A 14,055-nucleotide genomic window follows, 5' to 3' on the forward strand; every position below is an offset into this window, starting at 1 on the left:
AATTTGGAAACAATAGGTGAGGCTGAAATAAACTGAAACTTAATTCTGATATTTAAACTGGCCTAGGATAGTACCAAAGGATAACAGATTGATCTAGACAGAGAACCTCAACTGCTTTTGGATGCCATTGCACTTTCTGAAGGTCTAATGTTACAATTTGAGATGCTCTTTAAAAGACTATTTTGGTGATGATAATGTAGATGATGCCAACAGCAAGAGTGCCTTTAAACAACTTATGATAAAAGACTATGTCTCTTACTTGTCACTGGTGGTTTGGAATCACCAATTAACACAACTCTACTGTTGGCATGCAAGTAGGAAGAAAGCTAGGCCAAGCGTTCAGAATGTCATTTCAGTATTGTAAGAATCCAGTTTAGTCTTCCCTCTAAAATTTTAAATCATTTGGATCTTGGATGCCTGATGAAGTGGAACCTTCATGGAAACTTACATTTGAGAACCTAGGACCTACTTGAGACAGGAATTTTTTGAAGATGCTCATCATTCTGTGGAGCATCCTCTATGATTTTAATATAGACTGATTTATTATGCCTCTATGCTGCTTAATTTGCACAACATGAATGCATGCTGGGATTGAGACCAAATTGCTAAATTGTTTCAGGAAACAATCTGACTTTTCTCTTTTCCACACACATATTACTAATTTTGAATTCTCATGAACATTTAAAGGTCAAGGGCAGGCTATGAGATGGGAAGGAAGAGAAGAGAATACAGTTCAGGATGTATTTATTTATTGTTTATTGATTGAACCTATATGACACCAAATCCAAACATACTTTGGTAAATTACTTGTGTAATGCAGGATGAATATAAGTAATATACTTATACTTTCATCATTAGAATATTACATCCAAATATACCTATTTATATATCTATTTGGCAAAAAGATTTACCTGTTACTGAGTGTGGTTGGCAGAGGATGCACTGCATTTGGTGGCACAGCTGTGTGAGCTAGAGGAGAAGGATTCTGTGATATTGTAGCAGAAGTCTGAATTACTCCATTTAAAGCCCCAACGATTCCATTGATTGCCAGCTGGTTACCTGGCAGAGTTCCAATTATTCCACCCACTGTGGGAATGTTGGACGTTACAGTTTGCATTCCACTGGCAAGTGCCCCCACTGTCACACCATTGACCTGTTGAACTCCTCCAACTCCTGGGCCTTGCTGAGCTGGACTTTGCCCAGCAGGTGGTGGAGTGGAAAGAGCAGAGGAACTGCTTGTGCTTTGTCCACTGGAATGTACTTCCTAATAAAAATACAAAGACTCAGCTGTATCAAACTTCACAAAATGGCAAAATAATAGGAAATTAGTATTAACCAATAAGATATATAAAAGCTACTAAAAAACAGTACCTGATTTAATACAGGAAGGGAGTTCTCAGGTAGAAAACTGCTTCCCAGGTTAGGGCTTTTGCTGCTGTTCAGAGAATCAGAGCTAACAGCTAGAGTGACAATTGAAAAACAATTTTAATAAGGTTTTATGCTTTTTGATGCAGAAATTATGCAAGGATATTTAATAAAATCTAAACTTTGAAACTAATAAATCAAGCTATGTCCACAAATTTTATTGCTGGTAATGAATTCAATCACAGCTGGAAGACAAAGTTAAAAAGAAACTGCAGTTTTTATAATATTTAGGGGGGGAAATCCCATTACTCGTGAGTGATTTTTGACATCATAAAGGTGCATAAACTGATAACTTAAGTCAATTTCCTTTTTGGTCATCCTCAAAAGTTTAAACATATCTAATATGTATGTGCCTTTCTCTTTGAAAAAGTTCTCAGGCTTTATTCATTTTGGAAGACATATTATAGAAAAAAAGAAGAGTAAAATTATTTCCCCCACAGAGATAACATTCATCATTTATTTAGGTAAAATAGCCTATAAGCCTTTTAGAAATTGTTGTAAAACTCAATTTAAAAGGAAGACTTACTTACCAGTCTGTGCTGAAAATGTAGCCATTTGATAAGAAGAACTTGAGTTGGTTATTGTTGGGAAAGGAACTGAAAGCTGGGCGTTTAAGAGCTGGAGGCGCTCCTTTTTAGCAGTTAGATTTTTAATCTGTTCTTCTAAGTGGCGATTTTCAACTTGAAGCTGGTGTAAAGATTTTAGCATGCCTAAAACTGAACAAAAACATTTTAAAACTCTGAAAGTTGCAGCTAAAAATGGCTTGTGCATCATTCTGTATATGCAAGTAATTAGTACATTATTGTAATTACTTATTTGCTAATAAATTACTGGAGAATATTTCTTTGCAATGTAAATTATGCCTATATAAAATATTAAAGAAGTAGAAAATATTTCAAATGTCCCTTGAAATTACCCATGATGAGAATTAAATTAATGTATTATTTCTAGATAAGACGGACAGACCCTATCTGTGCACCAGAACTGTTCATCCAAATATATAGCCTAAGTTTCCTCCCTTGCTGGAAGTACAGTACCAACGCCACTGTGGAAAGAGCAGTATCTTTATTGTTATATCAAAAATATTGTGAAATTCTTATTTTTTAAAAATTCTTCTGGAGATATTTAACAGTTCAAAGTTTCAGTTCAGAGTCTTTGAAGCACAGGCAATCATTTGCCCTACCAAAGTTTGTGAACACATTGTACATATGTTTTCCACTTTATTCAATTTGAAATGGAGAATTAAAAAAAACAGGCTGGGAGAAAATATTCCTTCTATTAACAAATAGTAACAATAGTTTCAGAAAAGAAAATACACTGAATTATAAAGTTTAATGAATCATTATAACCACAAGACAATTTTGTGTTTTTTAATTGCCAATGTAAAAAAAAAACAACCCACAGAATTTCTGTAATCAATGGGAACTTTCTATTGCATCTAAATCAACAGAATCCAGCTGTTTCCAATGTCCATTTAAAGAGCACCCAGCAGGGATCATTAAGGCTCCTGCAGCCCTTTCCCTCTTCCTGCAAATAAAGCACATCCTCGATCACTTCTCAAATTTGAATTTTGGATAAATTTTGGAACTTTCTTCAACTAGCGCATAAAGACAGTTTAGCCAATATGGCATCATAAAAGCTGCTTTTAAAATTCTAAATTGTATTTGTTTAATGTGACCTTTAGGCCTAGTACAGACACAAGTATAGCAGTGCAGACACATCTGGTCATTTCCCAAGGATTTAGCTTTTTATCCCTCCTCTTCAAGAATATACAAAGGAACTCTCAGTGTGCCCAAATGAGATGCAATAAGACTTAGCTAAACCTGTCCTCCAGCTATCATGTTTAAAGGATTATCCCTGCATGAATTTCCTCACAATTAGCATTTTTGTCAGGATACCATTCATAAAAACACACACAAAGTACACACACACACACACACACACACACACACGTGCATACATACCTCTAGATGGCATGATCGGTACTCATGATCGGTAATCAAGAAAATATACTAAAGGAACTTTTTGTAAAATAGTAAAATAATTTTAAAATGATTCAAATATTTAATGCAATTATATGCATATGTAATCAGAATAATACTAGTCATATCACTAGATTCAGACAAGCTTTAATTACATCTTTTCAAAATAAATTGATGATCTCATCTTTCATTATCAATTTCTTTCTTATCACCATCCTCCCACTTCAGAATAATTCTGCATAATAATTAAAGTAAATGACTAACATTTTAGGCAGGTCTTTACATACCAGGAATGAAACAGATGATTAGAATCTTATTTTAACATATGGGTACATTCCAGGAATGATGATCATCTTTCAAACATAAAATTTACAAACATCAATAATACTTTTCTGATGGATATTAGATTACATAGTAAGGCCATCAATGTATATTGTTAATAGCAATCAAAAATTAATTAGGACAGGATGAAAAACTTACTGTCACTGGGGGTTCCTTGTTCCAGCAAGAACTGTTGCCCCTCACTCCACTGCCTCTCCAGAAGTTGTTCTATAGTAGATGGTGTTGGAGGCAAATGTTCTACACTGCTATTTCCAGACTGATCGTAACGAATCTGTAAGTTACTTACAGGAGACCTGTAGAAAGGTTATGAATTACACTAAAAGAACAAAGGGAGAGGAGATATATACAACATACACATATCAGTTTTCTTGGCTATTCTTAACTCCTTTAATCAATACTCCTTAAGATACCTATAGGTCTCAGCACCAAATAGTTTAATGATGTTCCCACGTGTCAATTCTTTAAGGAGAGTTTTGCACTAAAATCAAAACTTCAATTATTTAGGTGAACTAATTTAATGTTACATAGATAATTGAAATTGTACTAATTTACAGGATATTTTAATAACATATAAACATAATGAGAAATATGTACATATATAATGAAATTAACTATAATACACTTAGAAAACATCAGACCAAATAAGTACGTTGATAAAATGCTACAGCCATATAGCACAAAGAAAGAGCAAAATTGTCTCTTTCAATTAAATATCTACAGAAGATATAACAAAAGAAAATTATCATGCCTCAGACATCTTCACTTAAATGCATATTTTTGGTAAGATTCCATCTGACATCACTGTATAACTGAATTCAGAAATTAATAACAGAAAAAATCCTTTGGAGTATAACAGAAGTCATAATGATGTGCAGGAAAGTATTAAATATTTATATAGCCAGTACACTAATTTAGGAAATCTTGACCAACAATTTACAGAGGGCTTAACAATTTGGAAAGTTTGAAAATGCACACAAACCAAGATTACTAATTATTTGATGACAATGACTTTAAACTAAAATGTCAAATGTGAAGCATTTTATATCTGTGTTTAGAAATATTATATCAGCATAATGTATCAAAATAATGAAAATAATGTACAGAACTTGTACATAAATATTTTGAAATTAAATAAATTTAGCAACCCTTTTCTGTTGGTGAACTGTAATTGTTCCCTTGCTTCACTGTAAAAATATATAACATTATTTTCCCATGTTCCCAGTCGTCATTGAAAATACACATATTCACTCACTCACACACACACACACACACACACACACACACACACACACACAGCCAGCACTCTAGTTGTTTTTTTACACAATAGAAGGTATATACCAAGCAATCGGTGGTGAGGGTAGAGATGGAATGATGGATAAATGATATTCATATATGATACAAATGTACTTAAATCATGATTTAATGTTGTAGTATATGTACTAGAATTATCTCTGTTACTAAAAAGAACCATTCTTTTCTTAGTTTTTAGGATTAAAATTTCAAATAGATCATAACCCCTCACCAGTTGTTTTTTTGTTTTGTTTTATTTTGGCATGCACTCAAATTACAGTGTTAAGCAATCATTCTTCTCTTTAATATCAGAATTCATCCAACAGTAAATTGCTCTTCCATATGGTTAATCAACCACATCATCCATATCTAGAATGAGATAATATACTGTACTGAATTATACAATTATTAAATTAAGATAAAATATTTATGGATTTTATTAGCCAATGGCTAGCAAATTACTGACATATTTTCAAAAGGTATTGTATTCTTCAAGCAGTACTGCTACACAATATCATTTGTTGCCCTGAATGCATTGCTGAATCCTAGTATAAACTTTATGGAAATACTTGGAGATTATATAGCTACAGATGTATAAGAGAATGCAGTAAAACTAAAATCTCTTGGATACTTGGCTATGTGTATGTATAAGGAAAAAGTGACAGAGAACAAATCACCCATACCTATGTATTTCTTGAATAATTCTTCTGAAAAACAGTCTTAGCCTTTGCTGGATTTTTGGTACTAGATTCACTGAAGGTCACTAGCTAGATATAATTCTGACAGCTTTTATATTAAAAGTAGGTGAATATGATTAAAATAAAGAGGATTCTGCTATGTTTAATATGTACCTTTCTGATACATGTACTTCTGTCTTAGATTACTTCTGCCTCATTTGAGGAATAAAAATCTTTACATACATTCTATAGTACTATGTCTCTTCTAAATTCTTCCTCTATATATCGATAAACATGTTTATTAAGTAGTATGCTTATATTAATACTAGCAGTGTATATAAATTTGGCAGTTCTGTGCTATTTCAATCCATGTATATTTATTTTATTTTATAATTGACAAAATCCAAAGGACAACAAAATAATTTTTCTCTGTATTATGCCTTGATTCTGATTCCTTAATTCTCTTATCTACTTAACAGCTTTAAAACAGTGGGAAAAATCCTTCTCAAAAGCTAAAATAAAAAGTTAACTGTCTTAAACATTGTTCACAGGGCTTACTTTAAAATTAAGATTTTAACAAATTTGAGAAGGAGCATGAAGAACAAAGAAATATTAATCCTCAATTTAATTTAATTTTAAATGAGTTACTAGGAACTGGTAATAATGTATAAAAGCCGTTCAAACTAAACCATTTTAACGTAGAGATCTACTTTCTTATATAACTTTATATTTCAGTAAGTAGAGGTAAATTTCTACAACACTTTAATTAGCAGTCAATCACACTCAGCTTCAAAAGATTTTAAAGGATTTGTTCCTAAGATGATCATTGGCCTAATTTGCAGAGTGGATATATTTTTCAGTCAATTTTTGAGATCCCCAGGTTCTTGAAAATCTGACCACAGATCACTAACACACTCTTTATCCATGACATAGCAATTTATAAGCTAAAGTGGCACACTGCCATTCTTTTTTAAGTTTATTACCCATGCTTTAACTATTTGCAGACTAAAATAGAAATGTAATTATACATTAAAATGAAAGTTTTAAAATGATACCCAATAATTATTAGAAAACCTTCCACACTCAAACTATGCAGTACCCATGGTTTTATGCTAGTGACCTATCAACAACTGATTTGAATCCTGGTTGTTTTAAATTTTAAAAAATATTTATTTCATTACTTATACAAGATTCTTCCCTTTCTTTAGTGTGGTTACACTCTAAACAGATAAAAATACTTGCATTTAATATTCTTATAGCATCCATGTGAAAATTGCTTTTCTGTAAAATTAACTATATAAATGAGACAATATAATGTAAAAAATGTACCTAATTCTTCAATAATTTATATGCATGAGAAAAAGACATAGCTTTATTATGTTATTTAAAGTAATCTAAAAAAAATTCTTACTCCAACTGAACATATCTACATAATTTTATTCAACTTAAAAGGACACCTTATACAAGTTTATGTAGTTTAAAAATATTTTTTTTCCTTAAATGATTGTAAATTTTGCTTACCGTGGTGAAATACTTCCTTTGGGTGAACCTCCCCTTCCAACCAGGCTCCGGCTATTGTCTCCAATATCTTGATCTACACAGCAAATATTTTACAGCCAAAAGTGACTTTTTCTGAATTAAGATTTTAAAATGTTGCAGACTGAGATAATTTCAAAATGTCCTTCACTATTAGCAATTATTCCAGAAGCAATATCAGAGGGAACTTCTATTTTAAAGCTGCTAACTGCAATGCATAAAGTATTCTCCGTACAAATTTCTGTGGGTGAAGCAGGCCATGGATTAGCCTTAGTCTTTTCTTTGCTTTCAGTTTTACAGCACACAAGCATGGTTTGTATTTCTAGTACCCTCCCCTCAGCCACTTTTAATTTCTGCAGTGAAAGTAATGAATCACAGCTGCGGACAGCTAATCTGTATGCTTATCACAGCAAATCCTCAGGCTTTGTATTTTTTAACACTTTGCATCCCAGGAAAATTCACAAACCATACTCCATAGTCACTTCTACCAGTAACTTTTTCTCACAAAATTTTAGCAACAAATGCTAGGAAACTTTCTCTTCTATTAAAGCAAGAGTAAGTATTTAGTAATCTCCAATTTTATGTAAAAAGAAAAAAACAAGAGATTAAAAGATTAAAAAAAACATTTTGTTAAATATACTGAAATGTCTTGCATGGCATGACTCAAAAGGGTTATTTTTCCCTATGGCCTCTCAATAAAATAACCCTATCTGCCCCTTTCAAGGCAACCCTCCCCCTATTCTGCAGCAAATGACCCTTGGCCTTTTAGAGGGCAAGACATGACTGATCCATTCTTGGTAAACTGCTAAACTCATTCCCTTCCCCCAGATAGGCATGACTATTAGGACATGTCAACAAATCCTTAAAGATAGAATGAAACAAAGCAAATCCAGGAGCTCATTAATTTTTTAAAAAACTAGTACTATGAAAAAGACCAACTAGTATTCATTCAGTTACTGGTGAATTTATGTATCTGGATCTCAGCTATATACCAGCTGGGTGATCATGTAATTCCATAAATTATGCAAATAAAGATTTGAACAATTCACAACAAAAACCCAATGCTACTTTCATTGCATAGAACTAAAGCAACTGAACACATCAATCACAAAAAGTCACAAGAGACATTGTTGCATTCCTGCCTGCTCATTGCTCTGCTTAAACATTTACATTTCACATACACTTTGGTGTAAAACATTATTTGTATGTAAAATGCAGCTAGCAGTTGAGCATGCAAATAAATAAAAAGAAATATTTTTTAAGAAATACATATACTATTAAAAGAAAATTAACTTGCCTAACTGAATGTTTTCAGCTTGGGTAGTATGTGATGCCATTGTTGAGTTAGAATTTAATCTATTGCCATAGACATGTGAGGGAGGAAGGCCAAAGGAAGATCCAGCTAATGCCTGCCAAAACACAGAATTATTGAAATTTTATTGAAATTTGAAATATGCAAAGGAAAATCTTAAAAGATATCTCTGACATATTAAATTAAAATTTGATCTAGTCAATCCAATACAGTTATCAAGTATCCTGTTAATAGAAGTTTAAAAGCACAGTAAAATGCATCTGCAGGTTTTTCTTTATAGTGAAATTAAGATGAGAAATTTCAAAATATTGCTGACACAAAGAATTGCCCACATTTCTAAATCACACTGGGAATATAAGGATTTTGCTTCTTGATGTCCATGTGCTCACACTAATTGTTTAATCTTTTAAAACCATTTACAAAATAAGGGCAGGTAGACAACAGATGTCTCACAAATGCTCCTGGCTCCTTACATCACAAAAATGCTACGGGGTCAAAAGATCCCATTTCAGTTGTAACCAAGTCATATTTTCTTAGTTGTTCTCTGTCCTCAGGACAACCTGCTTATTGTTTAGTAACTTCCTATTTTTTATACACAAGAAAGCTTATTTTTCCCATACAAGAAAAACAGCTCTGCTTCCAAGTATGTTTTCTATATAATAAAGGTCACACCAAAATCACAGCTCTGCCCTGAACCTCATAATAAGGAATAGATTTTTGCAGATAGCCAGCTTGACTTACTGGAACTCTGTATCCATCCATCCATCCATCCATCCATCCATCCATCCATCCATCCGTCTATCCATTTATCCATCCTGCTAACAATTTTTATGGGATTTCACTCAAGCAGGAAAAGATGAACCCTCAACGACTTAAACTGAATTCTGCCAGTTCTAAGCCTGACAAAATCTTTGCTTAATCCAGTGTATTAAAAACATCTTCTCACCTTGACTACATTACTCTCAATTAATTTACGGCATTTGAAAACTTAATTCAGAAGTGTAATGGTCAGATGTAATACTATTATTTTTCAGAATAGAATTGCTAAAAAAGATATCACCTTATTGCTTTGAAACCATTAAAATGACTGAAATTATAAGCACTTTTCAATTTGAAAAAACATATATATACTTTACAAACAAGTTACTACCAAATGCAGTCCAAAACAGTGAAGAACACTTAGCAGAAACTAATTCCCATTAAACAAAGGAGGCAGTATTTAAATAGTATGCTAAGGACTGCACTTTATAGCTTAGTGGATTTAGGGGCAAAAAAGGCAATCATAATTTTCACTTTTGTGATCAACAAAACTTTAAATGCTTCAAAGTAGTTGTCAAAGTTGCACAAGTGCAACAAACAGAAAGACATTCCTGTACTTCTAGAAGTATCATACTCTGCCATGAGGATCTGCCCATACTCCATACTTAAACAAATATAGAAGGAGGAATGGCAGAATCTGGAAGCAGAGTGAAAAGGGGGATCAGCCTAGAACTCTTACTTAGCCACAAAAGAACTACAGGTGTGTGAAAAAATCCTGCACGCTTTATGGTTTACGGTTTATGAAATTTTTTGGATAGGCCATTGAATTTATAATATTTTATGCTAACTGCTATGCAAATATTGTTATATTTAAATGAATACTGGTGGTTTTTAAGTGAAAAGCATACGCTTTTTGCAATTTGGTGCTGTTTGGATGGGGATTGTGAATTTTCTTCCATGCTTACAATGCATGCTTACAATGACTATGAAACAGTTTAACTGATGCATACCCAGTGGCATACATGTTGCAGTTACTAAGGCCGATGCTAGTGTTTTGTTAACATTTTTATTGTTTGCGGCCCTGAAAAGGACCATTTAGGTAACCAAACTTGGTTACTAAAATGAAATTGTCCAGCCCTTATTGCTTATCAACAGGCGGCATCGCTTCAGCATAGACTGTACAGTATGCCAAGTGGACCAACAAATAGTGGGCCAAGGTCATCTTCAGTGACAAGAACAACTTCTACTTGACTGCGAATCAGTGCAATAAGTATGTCAGAAGATTCCAGCTGAAGAATTTAAGCCGTACTGTCTGAATCTATCTGTGAAGCATCCATTGCACGTGATGATCAAGGGCTGTATCACTGCTTCTGGTATTGGTCGGATACAAATTGTGCAGGGAATCATGAATCCCAAGCAGTATGTTGAAGTCCTGGAAAAGACCATGCTTCCTTCAGCTGAACAACTTGTAGGGAAGGACTTTTACTTCCAGGATGACAACGCTCCTTGTCATCGAGCCAAGTCTGTCCAGCAGTGGATGAAGAAGCATGGTGTTCGACTCCTGGATTGGCCAGCTCAGAGCCTGGATTTGAACCCAATTGAGAACTTGGTTATGAAATAAGTAAGAAGCAGCCAAAGACCAAGCAGGAGCTGATTGAATCCATTATTGCAGGCTGGCACCACACTTTAACCAAAGATCACATGCAAAGGCTTATACAGTCTATGCAGAAGTGATGCTGCCTGGTGATAAGCAATAAGGGCTATTAGTAACCATGTTTGGTTACCTAACGGTCCTTTTCAGGGCCACAAACAATAAAAATGTTAACAAAACACTAGCATCGGCCTTAGTAATTGCAACATGTATGCCACTGGGTATGCATCAGTTAATCTGTTTTCATAGTCATTGTAAGCATGCAAGAAAATTCACAATCCCCATCCAAACAGCACCAAATTGCAAAAAGCCTATGCTTTTACTTAAAAACCACCAGTATTTATTTAAATATAATATTTGCATAGCAGTTAGTATAAAATATCATATAATCAATGGTCTATCCAAAAAATGTCATAAACCGTAAAGCATAAAGCATGCAGGACTTTTTCACACAGCTGTAAGTACAACTCTCCTTGAATGCCACTGACCCTGATCTAACTCTAGCCAGGTACTGACTATTAGTTGAGACAATTCCTGTTCATAAGCTTTTAGCAATAAATCAGCTTAACTAAACCTTCACTTCTGGACCTGGTCTGTTACTCCTGAAACCAACTTTTAAAGTGATAATTGATAAATCTTGCTTATAAACCACTAGGAATTACTTCTTATATATTTCCCTATTAGGAAGTGAGAATAAAGCACTGACAGGTTTATCCTCAATCAAGACAATTTTTTTAACAGTTGTACCAAGAAACATTTTTACAGAGACAATAAGAAAGAAAAATCAGTCCTTTATCTCTTTCTAGTTTCCCCCTTTCTCAAAACAAGGCAAGTACGAGATCTAGCAAATCAAAATCAAGGATGGGAGGAGTTTGTGAAATTTCACTTGAAAAGACTGATGTTTTAATTGTTGTTTTGGGGGATGCCACGAACCAGATCCATAGAATAAGGCTCCCTGCTAATAAAGTATTTTTCCCATTGCATAGTATCTATTCATTCATAAACCTCATGATTAATGAATAATTAACCAGTAATTCAATTCTCACAAGTAAGATACACAACAGCACAAAAATTTAACACCAAAAGGAGAAGTGAGATCATATAAATTAGAGATGCTTCTAGTATCTCCACAGAACATCCTATGTCTCAACTTTTTAAAAGCTGAAGCATGTTTACAAACATATAATTTCAACAGGAATAATGTGAATTTGAGCACCTGAAACCTGTAAATGTCCTATGAAACTTTCTATAACCCTGCATATATCAAATGGTTGTACAGAACAAAAACATGTTCCCATCACATCTTCTGTAACCATTATTCTCGTAAGTATGCTGGGTACTATAGTTACTTGTTTTTACATTAGAGCAGGGGTCTTCAAATTTGACAGCTTTAAGACTTTTGGACTTCAACTCCCAGAATTCCTCCTCCAGTCATGTTAGCTCAGGAATTCTGGGAGTTGAAGTCCACAAGTCTTAAACTTGCCAAGTTTGAAGACCTTGCATTAGAGCCATCAGTGAACAAGCACTACATGAACAAAATCAGTAGAGGTGTGGAGGTTTTTTTTATATATATATATTACTAGAGATCATGAAAAATTTTGAATTCATTTGTACATTCCTCCATGTAAACAAATCATTTTTCAGGTGACAGTTCAAGGCATAAAAGGGAGGATTTTATAGAATTATTAATTTACTTATTGTCCTTTTAGTTACTCTAGCAGATAAAAGTTTAAAACTTTTTTAAAAGCTAAACAGGACACAGGTATTTTAACAGAATAATTGTGCTATTTAAATAAACCTGTGGAAAATGGCAACTTTCATTTCTTACCAATTGTTTCCCCAAACATAAGAAAAACATTAAACCAAGGCAGTAGCATTCTCTGATCAAGATAAAATATCACTGGTTTCTTCTATCATTACCTATACATTATAATAGTATCTTTGCATTGGGATACTTTTTTTAAATTATGAAACTAGAACAGTACCATAAACAAAAAAGTTTTTATTTTTAAAAAGTTAAAAGGGGGCATTTAGCTCTCACAGTATAAATTGTTATACTGTGTATCTAAGATACACAGTATAACAATTTCACATATTGAGATAAATATTCAATTTTGGTATTATTTAAAAGTAAAAAAGAACAATTTACAATGTATTTCAACTTTATTAAAAAGCATGTATTAACAATGTAGAATAAGTTGAATAATATGATAACGGTCAAATCAAGGCAAAACTTTTAACACTTTTAGAAGTATGATACATCTTATTTCGTTTGGATCAATCTAATGAAAATCATTAAGAACTGAAATATACTACTAAAATTATAACATTGAAATTAAAACAAACTGATTGTATGTGTTGCTTGTGTATCTATTTGTATATATGTTTGTGTATGTGACTTTGTCTATTTTCTATGTATATATCTATAGATTCCCATAATCCCTTTGATTATAAAAAATGTACCACTGGAACACAGTTACAAATCACATAAATATTATTTTAATGCTTATATTGATAGGCTGAATATTTTGCCTTCATTACCTACGTTTAAAAAATAAAATAGAAAAACATAGACATTTTGATGCACTTAATATATATTAATTAATTTACTAAATACATTGCAGTATAATGCATCTGATCTGCTGTTACTGAAGCACAAAGATTTTACACAACTTCACTAAACAATTCACCAATCTGGGTGTGCTGGGAGTCTGAGACTTCTAGTCTTTCCGTAGGCATGAAGTCAGCTGGGTGACTTTAGGCCAGTCATTCCATGTTAGCCCTAGGAAAAAGGTAATGACAAACTACTTCCGAAAATCTTGGTAATACAATTGTGTGGATTAGTTTAGGCAGACACTAGGATCAGAAATGTCTTGAAGTTTGGGGGGGGGGGGGAATTCTGCTGAGCTATGCATTGCATTTCAAAATTTACTTTTAAACAGATGCACTGATAGAAAAATTGCCCTGCTGTATATTACTGAATCTTACACAAATTCTCAGTCATCTCAACTTTTAAGATACTAAATATTTTCTGATATACACCTCATTTACGTTTAAGACACCTTCCAGTAAGGTTTTAAT

General features: G+C 33.1%; 1 protein-coding gene across 6 annotated transcripts in view; it reads right to left on the bottom strand.

The window, feature by feature from the left end:
• MLLT10 (MLLT10 histone lysine methyltransferase DOT1L cofactor) overlaps positions 1-14,055 on the bottom strand; it is a 144,305-nt gene that overhangs the window by 12,098 nt on the left and 118,152 nt on the right. For 5 of the 6 annotated variants that reach the window (XM_087948319.1, XM_026675714.2, XM_087948321.1 and 2 more), the window contains 6 exons: positions 8,550-8,661; positions 7,238-7,310; positions 3,888-4,042; positions 1,956-2,141; positions 1,372-1,460; positions 912-1,264 (listed from right to left, as the gene is read on the bottom strand). In XM_087948319.1, coding sequence (XP_087804445.1) covers positions 912-1,264; positions 1,372-1,460; positions 1,956-2,141; positions 3,888-4,042; positions 7,238-7,310; positions 8,550-8,661 — 968 coding nt within the window. The remainder of the gene's footprint in view (positions 1-911; positions 1,265-1,371; positions 1,461-1,955; positions 2,142-3,887; positions 4,043-7,237; positions 7,311-8,549; positions 8,662-14,055) is intronic. The other variant, XM_026675715.2, reaches the window with a different exon arrangement.

This window comes from Notechis scutatus, chromosome Z, assembly GCF_049901735.1.
Source record: "Notechis scutatus isolate UNSWTSFEM ecotype Mainland chromosome Z, rNotScu1.2, whole genome shotgun sequence".
NCBI lineage: Eukaryota > Metazoa > Chordata > Lepidosauria > Squamata > Elapidae > Notechis > Notechis scutatus.